This window comes from Patiria miniata, unplaced genomic scaffold, assembly GCF_015706575.1.
Source record: "Patiria miniata isolate m_02_andy unplaced genomic scaffold, ASM1570657v1 HiC_scaffold_24, whole genome shotgun sequence".
NCBI lineage: Eukaryota > Metazoa > Echinodermata > Asteroidea > Valvatida > Asterinidae > Patiria > Patiria miniata.
In genome coordinates this window covers 14756653-14769246 of record NW_024037063.1, presented here as the reverse complement: position 1 = coordinate 14769246, position 12594 = coordinate 14756653, and the positions used below count along the sequence as shown (strand labels likewise).

The 12594-nt window shown below is 40.1% G+C and overlaps 1 protein-coding gene across 1 annotated transcript in view; it reads left to right on the top strand.

Moving 5' to 3' along the window:
- Positions 1-12594, top strand: part of LOC119731535 (A disintegrin and metalloproteinase with thrombospondin motifs 9-like) — a 131318-nt gene that overhangs the window by 27471 nt on the left and 91253 nt on the right. The window contains exons 6-7 of the mRNA XM_038204708.1: positions 1127-1232; positions 10233-10385. Of these exons, the coding sequence (XP_038060636.1) occupies positions 1127-1232; positions 10233-10385 (259 nt within the window). The remainder of the gene's footprint in view (positions 1-1126; positions 1233-10232; positions 10386-12594) is intronic.

Here is a 12594-nt window from a genome sequence, read left to right as displayed (position 1 = left end):
ATTTAAAATGGCTCTTGCCGTCCCAGTGGGGTTGTATACTAAGCCCTGGGGAGTTTCCTCCTTAAACAAAAATGTTGGTCACAATGTTTGGCTAAAATTTACACCACAACACACTCAAGCTGTGATCAAACAAGGCAGGCTGCTGTTGGGCCACAGTGAAATCTGTGGTCCTGAACCTGTCAAAACTGGCCTCAACTGGATCTGTCTTGTTTCAACCGGGGAACAAGATCTGTCTTTGCTCAAATCTAGGACCTCTATGGAGATGTATTGTTTTCATGGTTATTGTGACCTGGATTTTGGCTGGAGTGGTTTGAAAAAATTTGTGGTTGGGGACCGAGTGTGATGTATGGATTTCTTGCTGATAATTTTAGAGGTTAGAGGCTGGATACTTCTGTGTGGTAAAAGATTAGCGGGGTCAACCACCTAGAAGTCAAACCGAGCAGTTTGGTAGAGTAAGAGGTGGTAATGGGCCATGGCATTTTAAACAAAAGATCCATTATCTGATCTTCGAGGAAACAAATCGGGATAGAAACAGTATCCAAGAGGCATAGTTCGCAATCTGATTTTGATCTCACTTGTGACTGAGAGAGTTTTGTATTCAAATGATTCAGGGGTCGATTCCTATAAACCATTGTAAATTGAACACTTGGCATTAACACTTGTTTGGAGATTAGTCTCTAGTTCTGTAGGGAGTGAGAAGACATTCAAACCACCCCCCCTCCCCCATCTACAAGGTACATGGTACCGCCCCCCCCCCCCCCCCCCGCCCCACTGCACCGTGTTATTGCCCCTCCCCCAGTAGTCAAGAACACATATCTACAACCACATGGGTTTAAACTGACATCCCCTTATATTGGAGCCCATAATGGCCCCCAGCCCAAACGGAACAAAACCTAGAATATGCCATCTCAATGTGGAGGACATTTTCATGAACTTGACGATGCTGAACAGAGATATGGTGAAGCAAAACAACAACTCGGTTGCTTGTATATAAGTCAAACACTTGGGTAGTACCATTATCACTCAAACAAAAGACAACTTCTGGGGAACTCAAGCTCTATCAGTGAACTCTCTTCACGAGTTATTTTGTCTGATAGTTTTCTGTTTTGATTGACTTTCTTTGCAGGTTTGGCTGAGCTGGGTACAATGTGCGATCCATTCCGTAGCTGTTCCATAGTGCAAGATAACGGACTAAGTGCTGCATTCACCATGGCCCATGAAGTGGGGCATGTGTAAGTAGACAGACATTTACACGAACTGTATGTGATTTTTTCGCCCTGATTAGGATATAGACTCCGTGCGTGAACAGTAGATGGTGGTCATGTGACCAGAGTTGTAGTCAAGTACTTTCCGAGTACCAGCTTAGCTACCAGAGCTTATGATAGTTTGGTATGGAGAAAGCTGCATAAAGCAGACACTGAACAGTAAATCCCCACCAAAAGAAATTAAACACTTTAGACAATCAGAATCTTGTACGAACTCAGCTTTTAAGACAAAATACTCAGAAAGTACTCACCGAGTACTTTTCAAGTACTTTTTGGGTACTTCTGACCCAAAAGGTTAATTAAAAAAAGGTTTTATGTAACCAAAGTCTCAAATTAATTTGTTCTCTAACAATGACTTCATTTTGCTGTCTACTGTCAATGTTTCTCTTGCGTTGTTTGCAAGAAACAGCTCAATACTTGGTAATAAACAAAGTTCTCGGAAAGTACTCGGCTACAACCCTGCACGTGACTACTTTCGAGAGCCGCCAGTGGAGGGACATACCATGTGAATGTACTAGTTCATGCTCATTTGGCGTGAAGAATGCACAACTAATTCTGAATCTGCAAAAATACAAAACATCTTTGCGATAGCTTCAGGCGCCATCCAGGGCTAGATTATCCAATAGGCACAGTCGGCACTGTGCCTATAGGGCCTACGAATAATTTGAGGGCCTACGAATAATTCAGGGTCCTACGAAAATACTATTGTGCATACATGCACACACACAAGTGTGTTTTTGCCTGCAATCGGGGACCCCCTATTGTCCCTCTTTTGTTTGTACTACTAACTTTTTAAGAAGACCTCCCATATGTCTGTACACGGATCCAAATAGGGAACCTCTCAGGAATTGGGGACTCTATTGTCCTCTATTGCTCAACATCCCCTAGAATGCAGAAACAAACTCCCATATACAAATCCACACAAACACAACAAATGGTTGATTACGTGGTTTTCACGAACTGACACCCACTTGTGCACAAGTCTCAGTTTGTGATGTCGGTGATGATACGTACATCAGGTGACATTTAGACCAGTTATTTGTTTAGGTTAAGCAAACATTTTCCGTGCTTAGTACATTTCTGTGCTTACACGTACATGTAGTAGCTCCTTGAACTTGACCCCTTGTTATTGGATGACATCATCTATGTATAAGTTTCATGCTCTTTCCTGTTTCCGACTTTAATCTTCAATTCCCAGCCAGTTTAATACTAATCCTCCTTCCTTCAAGACAGATCTTGTCATGAATCATTGAGACACGATGGTTCCCTTGTGCCAATGTTTGTCCTTGACTTTCATTGCTGTCTTATCAATCCACCTCCACAACATGTTTCTCCCCTAAATTTAGGAAAACGGGCTGCATTTAGGATGTTGTCATGTGAATCATCTTGATCCATCATAATCATTCAGAAGGGTGCACACAATTTCATTTTTTTGGGGAGAGGTTACTTTTAGGGGGGGGGGGGTATGTGTTGAAAAAAAAAGGAATTCAGAAAAATTGGGAATCCTCTTTGACAAAAAAAAAAACTTTTAATAAGTATGGGAATTGGTCAGCTTTTCCACTTCTGATGTAAATTATTTTTTAGATTTTTCTGTGGTTCAGTACATTGAAAGAAGTTTGAATTTGCATAAACTTGAAGAATATTCTTTAGAATATCTTTCAGGGGTGTGAAATCTCTTTAAAGCTTTAAAGCTGATTTCAGCTTTTTTTGGTGTTGGATTTCAGATTTTTTTTCCAGCTTTTTCCCTCACTTGCTGTGTAGAAAAGTATGGGAGATTTCCAAAGTTCAGCTTTTTTACACCTTTTTAAGCTGTTTTCAGCTATTTTTATCAGTGGTCACTCACACCCTTGAATCTTTGTTAGTTATTAACAGCAGAGCCTTTTTTTTGGTTTTACTTTGCAGTGGTGGATCTAGGGGATAAGGGGTTAACACCTCCCTCCCCCCCCCCCCCCCCCCCGGGCCTGCTAAACCTCCCTTTTGACAGCTATCCCCCCCCCCCATTGATCGACCCTGCCTTGCCTTGATTAAAATTGAGACATTTTAGGAGGACAAGCTTTAAAACAGAAGAAGGCATTCTCTCTCTCTCTCTCTTTAAGATGTGGATTCCACAAAAAAAAATGTGCCCCCCCCCAAGAAAAAAGTATATAGAGCTAACAACTCTATAGAAAAATCCACTGGGAGTCAGCTGCCTGACTTCCAGTGCACTCTGAATGTTTCCGTAATACTGTTTTCCTTTGCATCTGGTACTCCAACATCACGCTGACATTTCCAATCTCCGTATATCCCTATTTGATTTCCCCTACTCTTGCCGACAGGAATCAAATTGCAGTGATTCTAGCATTTAATGTCACATTTGGAGCATGGTCTTTCGTTTAAGATACATGAATGAATGTTGCAAGGGGCATGGCTTGGAACTGTCGGAAGTTCTTACACAACTCATTCATTGAGCTAGATCCCATGGCAATCAAGCACCGACCCAGAATTGCTGGGGGAAAAAATGGGGAGGGGGCAGGTTCCACAGAAAGTTGTAAACTCCTCCTCCCCCCCCCCCCCCCTATTTTTAAAAAATTAATTTAGAGTCAAAACCTGCTGTTAGCATTTACGGAAGGGGAGGCACTGAAAAATTGAGGCGAAACCGGAACATACAAGAAGGGCATAAAATGTGATGCGATCAAGCTAAATGAGTCGTTTGTCAACCCCGGTCAAAATTTTTTATTACAGATTTGAAAAGAGCACAATCTCAGCATTACTGCTGTGAAAACTGCATGCTGATACCATCTTTAGTTTAAAAATTATGGAAGTCAGAACACCAAGAGATGTGATGAAGTGATGTGAAGAAGTGGCCCTATTTTGACCTGTATCTCCAAATGAAAATTCCCGACAAACGACTCATGTAGCTTGATCGCATCACATATTTGCTCATGTGGGTGACAATTTCTGTCCTTGAAGTGATTAAATAACCAGTTGACAGTATAAGAAACGGGGGTGGGGGGGGGGTGGGGGGGGGGAGACAAGACATACCTAAAAAAAAAGGGGGGGCGGCTGGCTGCGCCCCCTCTGGATCCTCTGAAAAATGTGACTCTGAAAAATGTGACGTTTTTGTCTAAATTTTATCTACGAACGTTCACATTTGTCATTCAAATATAATCAAACTGACTTGAAATTAATTTTGCTTAAAAAAATCTCTCTTGGACTGGAAAAAGAATGCATTACAGAGTACAAGTACATCCAGAATTTCCATACCCATGTCGGATGGAACAAGGACGAGTAAAAAGTGGACTCCAGATCGACCCACTTTTTGTCCAAATTTTATCTACGAACGTTCACATTTGTCATTCAAATATAATCAAAATGACTTGAAATTAATTTTGCTTTAAAAAATCTTTCTTGGACTGGAGAAAGAATGCATTACAGAGTACATGTACATCCAGAATTTCCAAACCCATGTGGGATGGAACAAGGGCGAGTAAAAAGTGGACTCCAGCTTGACCCACTTTTTGTCCAAATTTTATCTACGAACGTTCACATTTGTCATTCAAATATAATCAAAATGACTTGAAATTAATTTTGCTTTAAAAAAATCTCTCTTGGACTGGAGAAAGAATGCATTACAGAGTACAAGTACATGTACATCCAGAATTTCCAAACCCATGTCAGATGGAACGAGGGCGAGTAAAAAGTGGACTCCAGATTGACCCACTTTTTGTCCAAATTTTATCTACGAACGTTCACATTTGTCATTCAAATTTAATCAAAATGACTTGAAATTAATTTAGCTTTAAAAAAATCTCTCTTGGACGGGAGAAAGAATGCAGTACAGAGTACATGTACATCCAGAATTTCCAAACCCATGTCAGATGGAACAAGGGCGAGTAAAAAGTGGACCCCAGCTTGACCCACTTTCAACAAGTCCAATTAATGGATCCCTGCAGTAGCAACCAAGCCATCCCAACAGTTGATCCCAACACTTCAGGCCTAACATTTATACTCAATCAAACATTACTTGCATCCTTTCTGCAATCCTATTGCTAATTAAGCATGAAGCTAGTGGCCAAGTGGTTAATCCTCCCCTACCAATCACCTGCAGGGTGAGGATTGATGGTCAAACAGCTGGGAAGCCTGCCCTTCAGGGGAGCTCACTTCCTAACAAGTGACGAAAATTGCAGCTCCACAACATTACTTGAAGCATATAGCAAGGTTCCTTGCTCTATGCTTGAAGAACCCACTCTCTCAAAATAGAATCTTGTTGTGAGCTGTAGTCTGTTCACAGTAGCACGATTTGAGGATTTTTTTTTCTTAAAGGGAAGATACAATATTTGCAAACATCAAAAAACGAAATGATCAAATTATCTCGAAATACATTACCAGATTGTTAGGGAATGACAGTCTAAAGCATCCTGTAAAATCGTGGCTCCTGGTGTGCTGACATTTTCAAGAAACTTTGTATTTGCCAATGCTGGTCGGACGGCCAGCGTTTAATTTGGAGAAAACTGGCTTATTGTCAAAAACTGCTCCTATTTTTTTCATATTTAGTTATTCCGCATTTTCTTTGCAATTGATCACACACCTGTGAAGGGGCACAAGCCTCTAGACTGATTCTCTGACCTTACAATTCCCCAAAGTATATAAATTGCTCCGTTTCATCTTAAGTGGGGTCAGGGAACCAGACTACAAGAACATGATTGGTTTTCTTGTTTTTTCCCCAGCATCTACAAGCCCAAAATGTGAAACAAGTCAACAATATTTGCTATAACATACTAATCCTCCAAATCCATTTATTTTTGAAAATTGCAACAAAAGCAAATGTTGTACATTCCCTTTAAAGGGAATATACATCATTTGCTTTTGCTGTAATTTTCAGAAATGGTTGGAATTGGGGGGTTGGAAATATAAAGCAAATATAGTTACACTGACTTTTTGGAGGTTTTGGGTTCGAAAATGCTATAAAAACCAAGAAAAACGATCATTTTCCTGTAGTCTGGTTCCCTGACTCCATATTAGAAGAAACAGAGCAGTTTACATACATTGGGGAATTGTAAGGTTAGGGAACCAGTCTAGCTGGCTCGTACCCGTTCATAGGTTTGTAATCGATTGTAAACAAGTGCGATGGTCAATTGGGGCCAGTATTTGAAAAAAAAGCCAGTTGTTTCCAACGCTGATCGGCCGATCAGCGTTGGAAATTGATACAAAAATAACACTTTTCTTGAAAATGACAGTATACCAGGTGCCATAATTTTACAGGATGCTTTAGACTGTCATTTACCAACATCCTATTAAGGTATTTCGCAAAAACTTGGTAGTTTTATTTTTCGATGTTTGCAAATGTTGTATATTCCCTTTAACAGTGGACTTTCATACAAGCAAGAAAATATAGTAAAAAAAAAAAAAGCCCCCTCCCCCAACTAAAAAAACTAGCTTCTTGTGAGCTTTGATTTATTCACAGTAGCATAATTTAAAGAAAAATCTTCGATATTTGACATTTCAACGATCTGTTAAGTGCCCCTCATCAATTTGCACTTCATTAATTTTTCTTCAGGTAATTGCTTTGCCCTTGCCAACTGATGTGAGTTTCAAAGTGACAGTCTTCCCATGAAGTTCTGAAAAGGGATATTAAGTCCGAATTTCAGCCAAGGAAATTAATTCTGGTTAAAATAAGAGCATTTTGAAACTGTACTTTCAAACTCGAAAACTTTAGTACACGAGAACAAAGAAATGTCTCCACAAGGATACAAATTTCAGTATTATAGTAGGACAACTGTGTGTGATTTCAATTGGGCCGCGATCAGCAAATGGGTCTTATTTCATGGCTCTACTATTGGCTCTAGCATTGAATTCTGTCCTTGTCTTTTCCATTCTTTGCCAAAGTTCCTTGCTAAACTGAAAAAAAAAATTGCTTACAATATGAATAGTAAACAAGCGTATGCAGCAGAATCCTTTTGGTATTAAGCAGAGCCATGTTGGAGTACATTGTAAGGCCCTATCTATAGTTTATGTTCTTTGAAAGAACCATTCCAGATGCACAAAACATTTTAATCTCAGCTTTGTGAGTTACTCACAGTATACTGGCTTTTGAAGTTGTAGATAGGAAATGGGAGAGCCAAATAAAAAAAATGACTAGTTGAAGACATCATATTAAAAATGTTTGTATGTATTTTTGGCATTTAAACGAAAGATAAGCTTGTATAATTACGGGGACAAATAACTTCAGTGGGGGGAAAGGAAAATGGTTGACAGTCATTTGAAAGCCCCTCCATCTGTATAACCATGCCTGCAGGGTGGGATTGGAACCACAGACCCTAGAATCCATGCAGGATAAACCCAACCCAACCACACCTGTGTTCCAGTCTTATACTCAGTCAATACCCATGCCCCCTAGGTCCCTGATCTTTCCCACTTGGTAATTCAATAATTTGCCTGGATTGGTTTTACATTCCACAACCTTGTCCAGCCAATTTGCCAATTATGAGTCGAGTCACTTGCCTTAAATTCCAGAAATTGGGCCGAGTGACAGCATAGGTTGTTAGTGCTCTGCAGCGAATAGCCATTAACCCAAGTGCTGTATTATCAGCAGTCAATTCAGATGTTGTTGATGTACCCTAACGTGGCGCAGCCCCTAACGTGGCGCACTTTGATTTTTCGCCTGTAGCGCCTAGCTAGAGCAAAAGTTTTAACTGAAATTTCACAGAAAGTGAAATTTCATCAAGTTCTAAACACTCCCGTTCATAAATCGCGAGTTTATTTTGGCGTGATTTTCCGATTTTATTTTCAAGTGCAAAGTGAACCCTTTGAAAATGCCCCGAAAAATAAGAAAATAATTTTCTGACAAACATCTGGCTGGGTTTGTAAGTAAAGATAATAATGATTTATCAGAATTTATAAAGTTTACAGAAATTCTTAAATGTTAATTTGGAATTTTCCGAGATTTATTCAAGTGCGCCACGTTAGGGAACACTCCGCCAATTTGTGCCCAATTTCCGGACGCGACCGTTTTTGCATTTCGGATTAAATTTTATGAAACCGAAATTGTTCAGAGAGGTTAAATAGCAAGCACTAAAAAGGTAAAAGTACCAGTATTTCACTGCATGATTTTGAGGTTTATCAACAAAGAGATTTGGCAACACTACACGAGGAAAGTTGGGTAAGCTTCGAAGTGCGCCACGTTAGGGAACACGACTATACATGTAGAAGCAACTCTGAGCAAGGAACAAGATAAAATGGTTTTTGGAAATTAGTTTAAAATGGCAATATAATTTTAGGGGAAACAGATTGTGTGATAAATGATTTATGAAGAGCCATCAGCCTGGGGGTTTGGTCGGTATCAAATGAGGGGAATAATGCTCATTGTGTTTTTTGGCAAGGTATTCACCCCTGTAGTTGGAAAATATGTGATAGCATTGCAGCGGTGGCAGCTTTTGGAGTGCGATCACTTTTTTTTAAATGGCGACCAAAACATGCTTGTTGCCACATATTATTAATCCAGTAACAAGCATATTGGCGGCCATTTGGAGAAAAAAAAATTAAAAGCGATAACACCCAAAAAACTGCCACCGCTCACACTGCAAAGCTATCACACATTTTCCAACTCTAGATGTGCATACCTTGCCAAAAATCGCTATGAGCATTGCTCCTTTCGATTGTTTGATACCGATGGCCCAAGTTTTGGACCGAAGCTGATAGCCTATAATGGGAAGGGGTGAAAATTAGACACAAAAGATGCTTGAACAAAATGAACCAGCACTTTTCATTCCGAGCATACATACAGTGTCGATTTCCTTATGGTGCAGACAACAGTAAATGAAATTGACTGCACATCCGTAATTTAAAAAAAAAATTTGCAGACAAAGGTTGTAAAACAGTTACAAAATTTCTGATTTTTAGCTGTAATATGACCCTCTTGAATGACTGAATGGTTGGGCAAAATATGTTATTGTAAGTTGCTGGCTCTATGCTGTTTTTTAGCTTCGAACATTCATTTGTTTAGAACTATCTTCATCGGTGCAAGTGAATGCATTGGGCACTGATGTCAACTCACAACAAGTTGATTTTGAAACTACAACCACACATTGTCTAATTTGACTTACATCAGGCACATTCGCAGTCATGTACATGTACACTCATTTTCCCTTCATTTTACAAGGGATATGATTAAACCAATAATTTATTCAAATCTGTGTTAAATCCCTGCTTGAATATTGACTTGAGGGCCACCCAGAAACTGTCTCATAAAAAAAACATGACAAATGCTGAAGGTGAGATGCATAAAATGTTCACATCGGAACAAACAATTTCCACTGTTGTTTTAAAAGTGCATAGACCTAAACTTCCCTCATTCCCTCACTAACTCTCATGTAGGCCAAACCCACTGCATAAACCAAACATTTGTGAATTCTGATTCAGGCAAAACTGCATCATTGAAAGCAACTAGCGCAAGTCTATCAGCAAACAGGTCTCCATATACATGTAGTTTATTACTGGATATGGAATGAGTTTGACCTTATCCCGACCCATACAAATTGGAGTCTTTTTTATTGGTGGTGAAATATAAACAAAAGCTTCGACTTGTTGATAGAGCTATCATGTTTGGAGTTTCTGTTGAATTTTTTGTTTTTGTTTACAAATATGATATTAGTGGGACATGCCTCAGTGACTGTTTATGAAACGCATGCCTTGTTCCCACTTTGCAAAACTTAACGTGGAATGATACGAACCAGTGATTATCTGAATTGTAAGGTATGGGGGGGGGGTACAGTTGTATATGTTGTCCCTAGCAGGACACAACAGACAGCACTGAACACACACTAATCATAACATATAAGTGTAAAACACCACATTAAACTACTCCCAACCATTCTTGAGAGATCAACTTTCCTATATTCCACCCTCATTTTTCAGCACAAATAAGGTTAACCCATACTAAATGTTCTAATTTCTGTAATACTCATATATTTCTCTCGTTTTTGCCTGCAGTTTCAATCTACCTCATGACGACAACACCAGATGCCAGGAGTTTTCCGAGAACTTGTCGGGCAAGTACGGCGTGATGGCCCCGACGCTCAACTACCAGATCAACCCCTGGACCTGGTCCCTCTGTAGCAAGAACAAGATCACAGACTACCTCGAGTAAGCTCAAACTGCTAACACCTACTGAATCATTGGTTCTCTCCTGTGCCACGAGGATTTTTCTCCGGGCCCTCCGTTTTTTTTTCTCCCTCTGGAGAAATCAAACACTTTCGATCTCAGGCTGTGCTCCGTGGTCATATATGGGTCGATGTGGCCGGCAGCCATAGGCGCCTTCATGTGCCAGCGGCCCGACCACGTTGTTGCCGCGTCCTTCGCAATTCAGCATCCCAGCTGCGAGTAAGGATGATTAGCCTCCCAAATTATTGTCATTGGCATAACTGAAGGGTGCATGGGTCCCTGCTGAAAGCCTGGCCCCCTCCAAATTTAGGGAAGATAAAATGTGCTTTTTTGGTTACGAATCCCATAGAATACCCCACTCAAGAAAATGAGGCACCATTGCCCCTTGCAAATTTGACCCCAGTTATGCCACTGTGATAGTTGACCATTGTGAATCAATTTTAGTCACTGCTGTGTTTTGGTGCAAGGAGATGTAAGCATGCAAGATACACTTTTAAGGTGTTTTTACATAAAGTGCCACTTAAAGTGCAGTGAAAATTTACATTTTGTCTTCACAAAGCATCGTTTTGACATCAGTTTTCAGGACAAATATGCCTGAATGTCCTTTCTTCAAAATCTCCCATTGAGTTGAAATCAAAACGTGACTCATTTCTCTTGACTACTCAGAAATGTGTGCCAGCGTTCAGTGGAGAATCGCAATTACCACCAAATGAAAAAAAATAAAGGGCACCAAAAAAAAAAATCAACCAATTTCCTTTCCGAAACTGAACATTCATCCATCCTTGATAGTTTCATTAGTCTGGATCAGAATTTATAATTCAAAAAATGTGTTTTATAACCTAAACAAAAAGTTTTCAATGTCAACAAGCACTCTAAAGTTTCTTGACTTTGGAAATCCTTTCTTATTCAACAGAGAAATTCGAGTCGACGTTTTTGACCCAAATGTCAAAGGAATCATGAGGAGGTCTTTTATCTTTGATTTGTTTTTTCTCTGACAACTTGACCCTTGACTCACAGTACACTGACGTTGAGTAAAATCAGCACCTTCTTAAGATGATGGTAAACTAATTACTTGTAATCAAAACTGTGATGATGTTGTGTGAAATAGTAAAATGTTACTCATTATTCACTCCGTGCACACTTTTTTAAAACCCACCTTCATTGATTGATTTCTTCCGAAAGATTCAATTTCAGGGGGAATTATTTCACATGGTATTTTGGTTAAAGCCCCAGTCACACATTCACGGTTTGGAGCTACGGATCTCCACGGTTTGAAATTCGTGGTAAACCATGGGAGTACCGTATTCATCCTTAGTACATCCGTGGTTATCCGTCATCTTCCTTGGGTATTCGTGGAGGGGCTACGGAAGTTTTGAAACTGTTCATAACTTCCGTGGTGAACCGTCATGAAAATTAATCCGTAGTGCAACCGTGGGACATCCGTAGGATAACCGTATTTATTGGTAGTGTTATTCATGGCTATTCGTGCATATTCTTGGAGATTCGTAGCTCATTTTGTGGTAGAAATCTCTACAAAATTGCTACGAATGTTCTACTGATATGCCCGGATGTGCTAGGGTTCTGCTAAGGTTGTACTACGAATAGCCATGCTTTATTCGTAGGAGAACCTTGGTCATCCGTGACCCAATCGCAGACAACCGTGGCATTAACGTCATTACTCTTAGTAATACCGTTGATATTCTTCACCAATCCGTCCATTTTTTTGGACAGACCGTGGTGTATTCGTAGAGAAACCGTGTGACAGTCGTGGCTATCCGTCCTGAAACCGTAGTGCATTTCTCCAGGAACCGCGACAGTTCATCGTGATCGATTGATTCTTGGTAAACCGTGGATATTCGTAGCTCCAACCATGAATGTGTGACTGGGGCAGTCCTTTCATCACATTGAACACGGTTATTTTCATTAGATCAGTAGGCCTGTTTTCGGGTTATCACCAAGGTTCCTTTATGCGTTGCAATGAGTACGGCCGTGCATCGGAACTGGGTATCCGAGTACCGACCGTTGATGTCAGGAACCGGTTCCAGATTATTGAATCGAGTACCCATAACCAGCTTTACAAATTACTTACTGACTTCTCATGCAGACAAAAAAAACCAGGCAACATGGGAAAACAAAACAAATTTCCTGTTTGCGACGCGTTATTTCACGTTTCAAGTTTACACCATCAAAC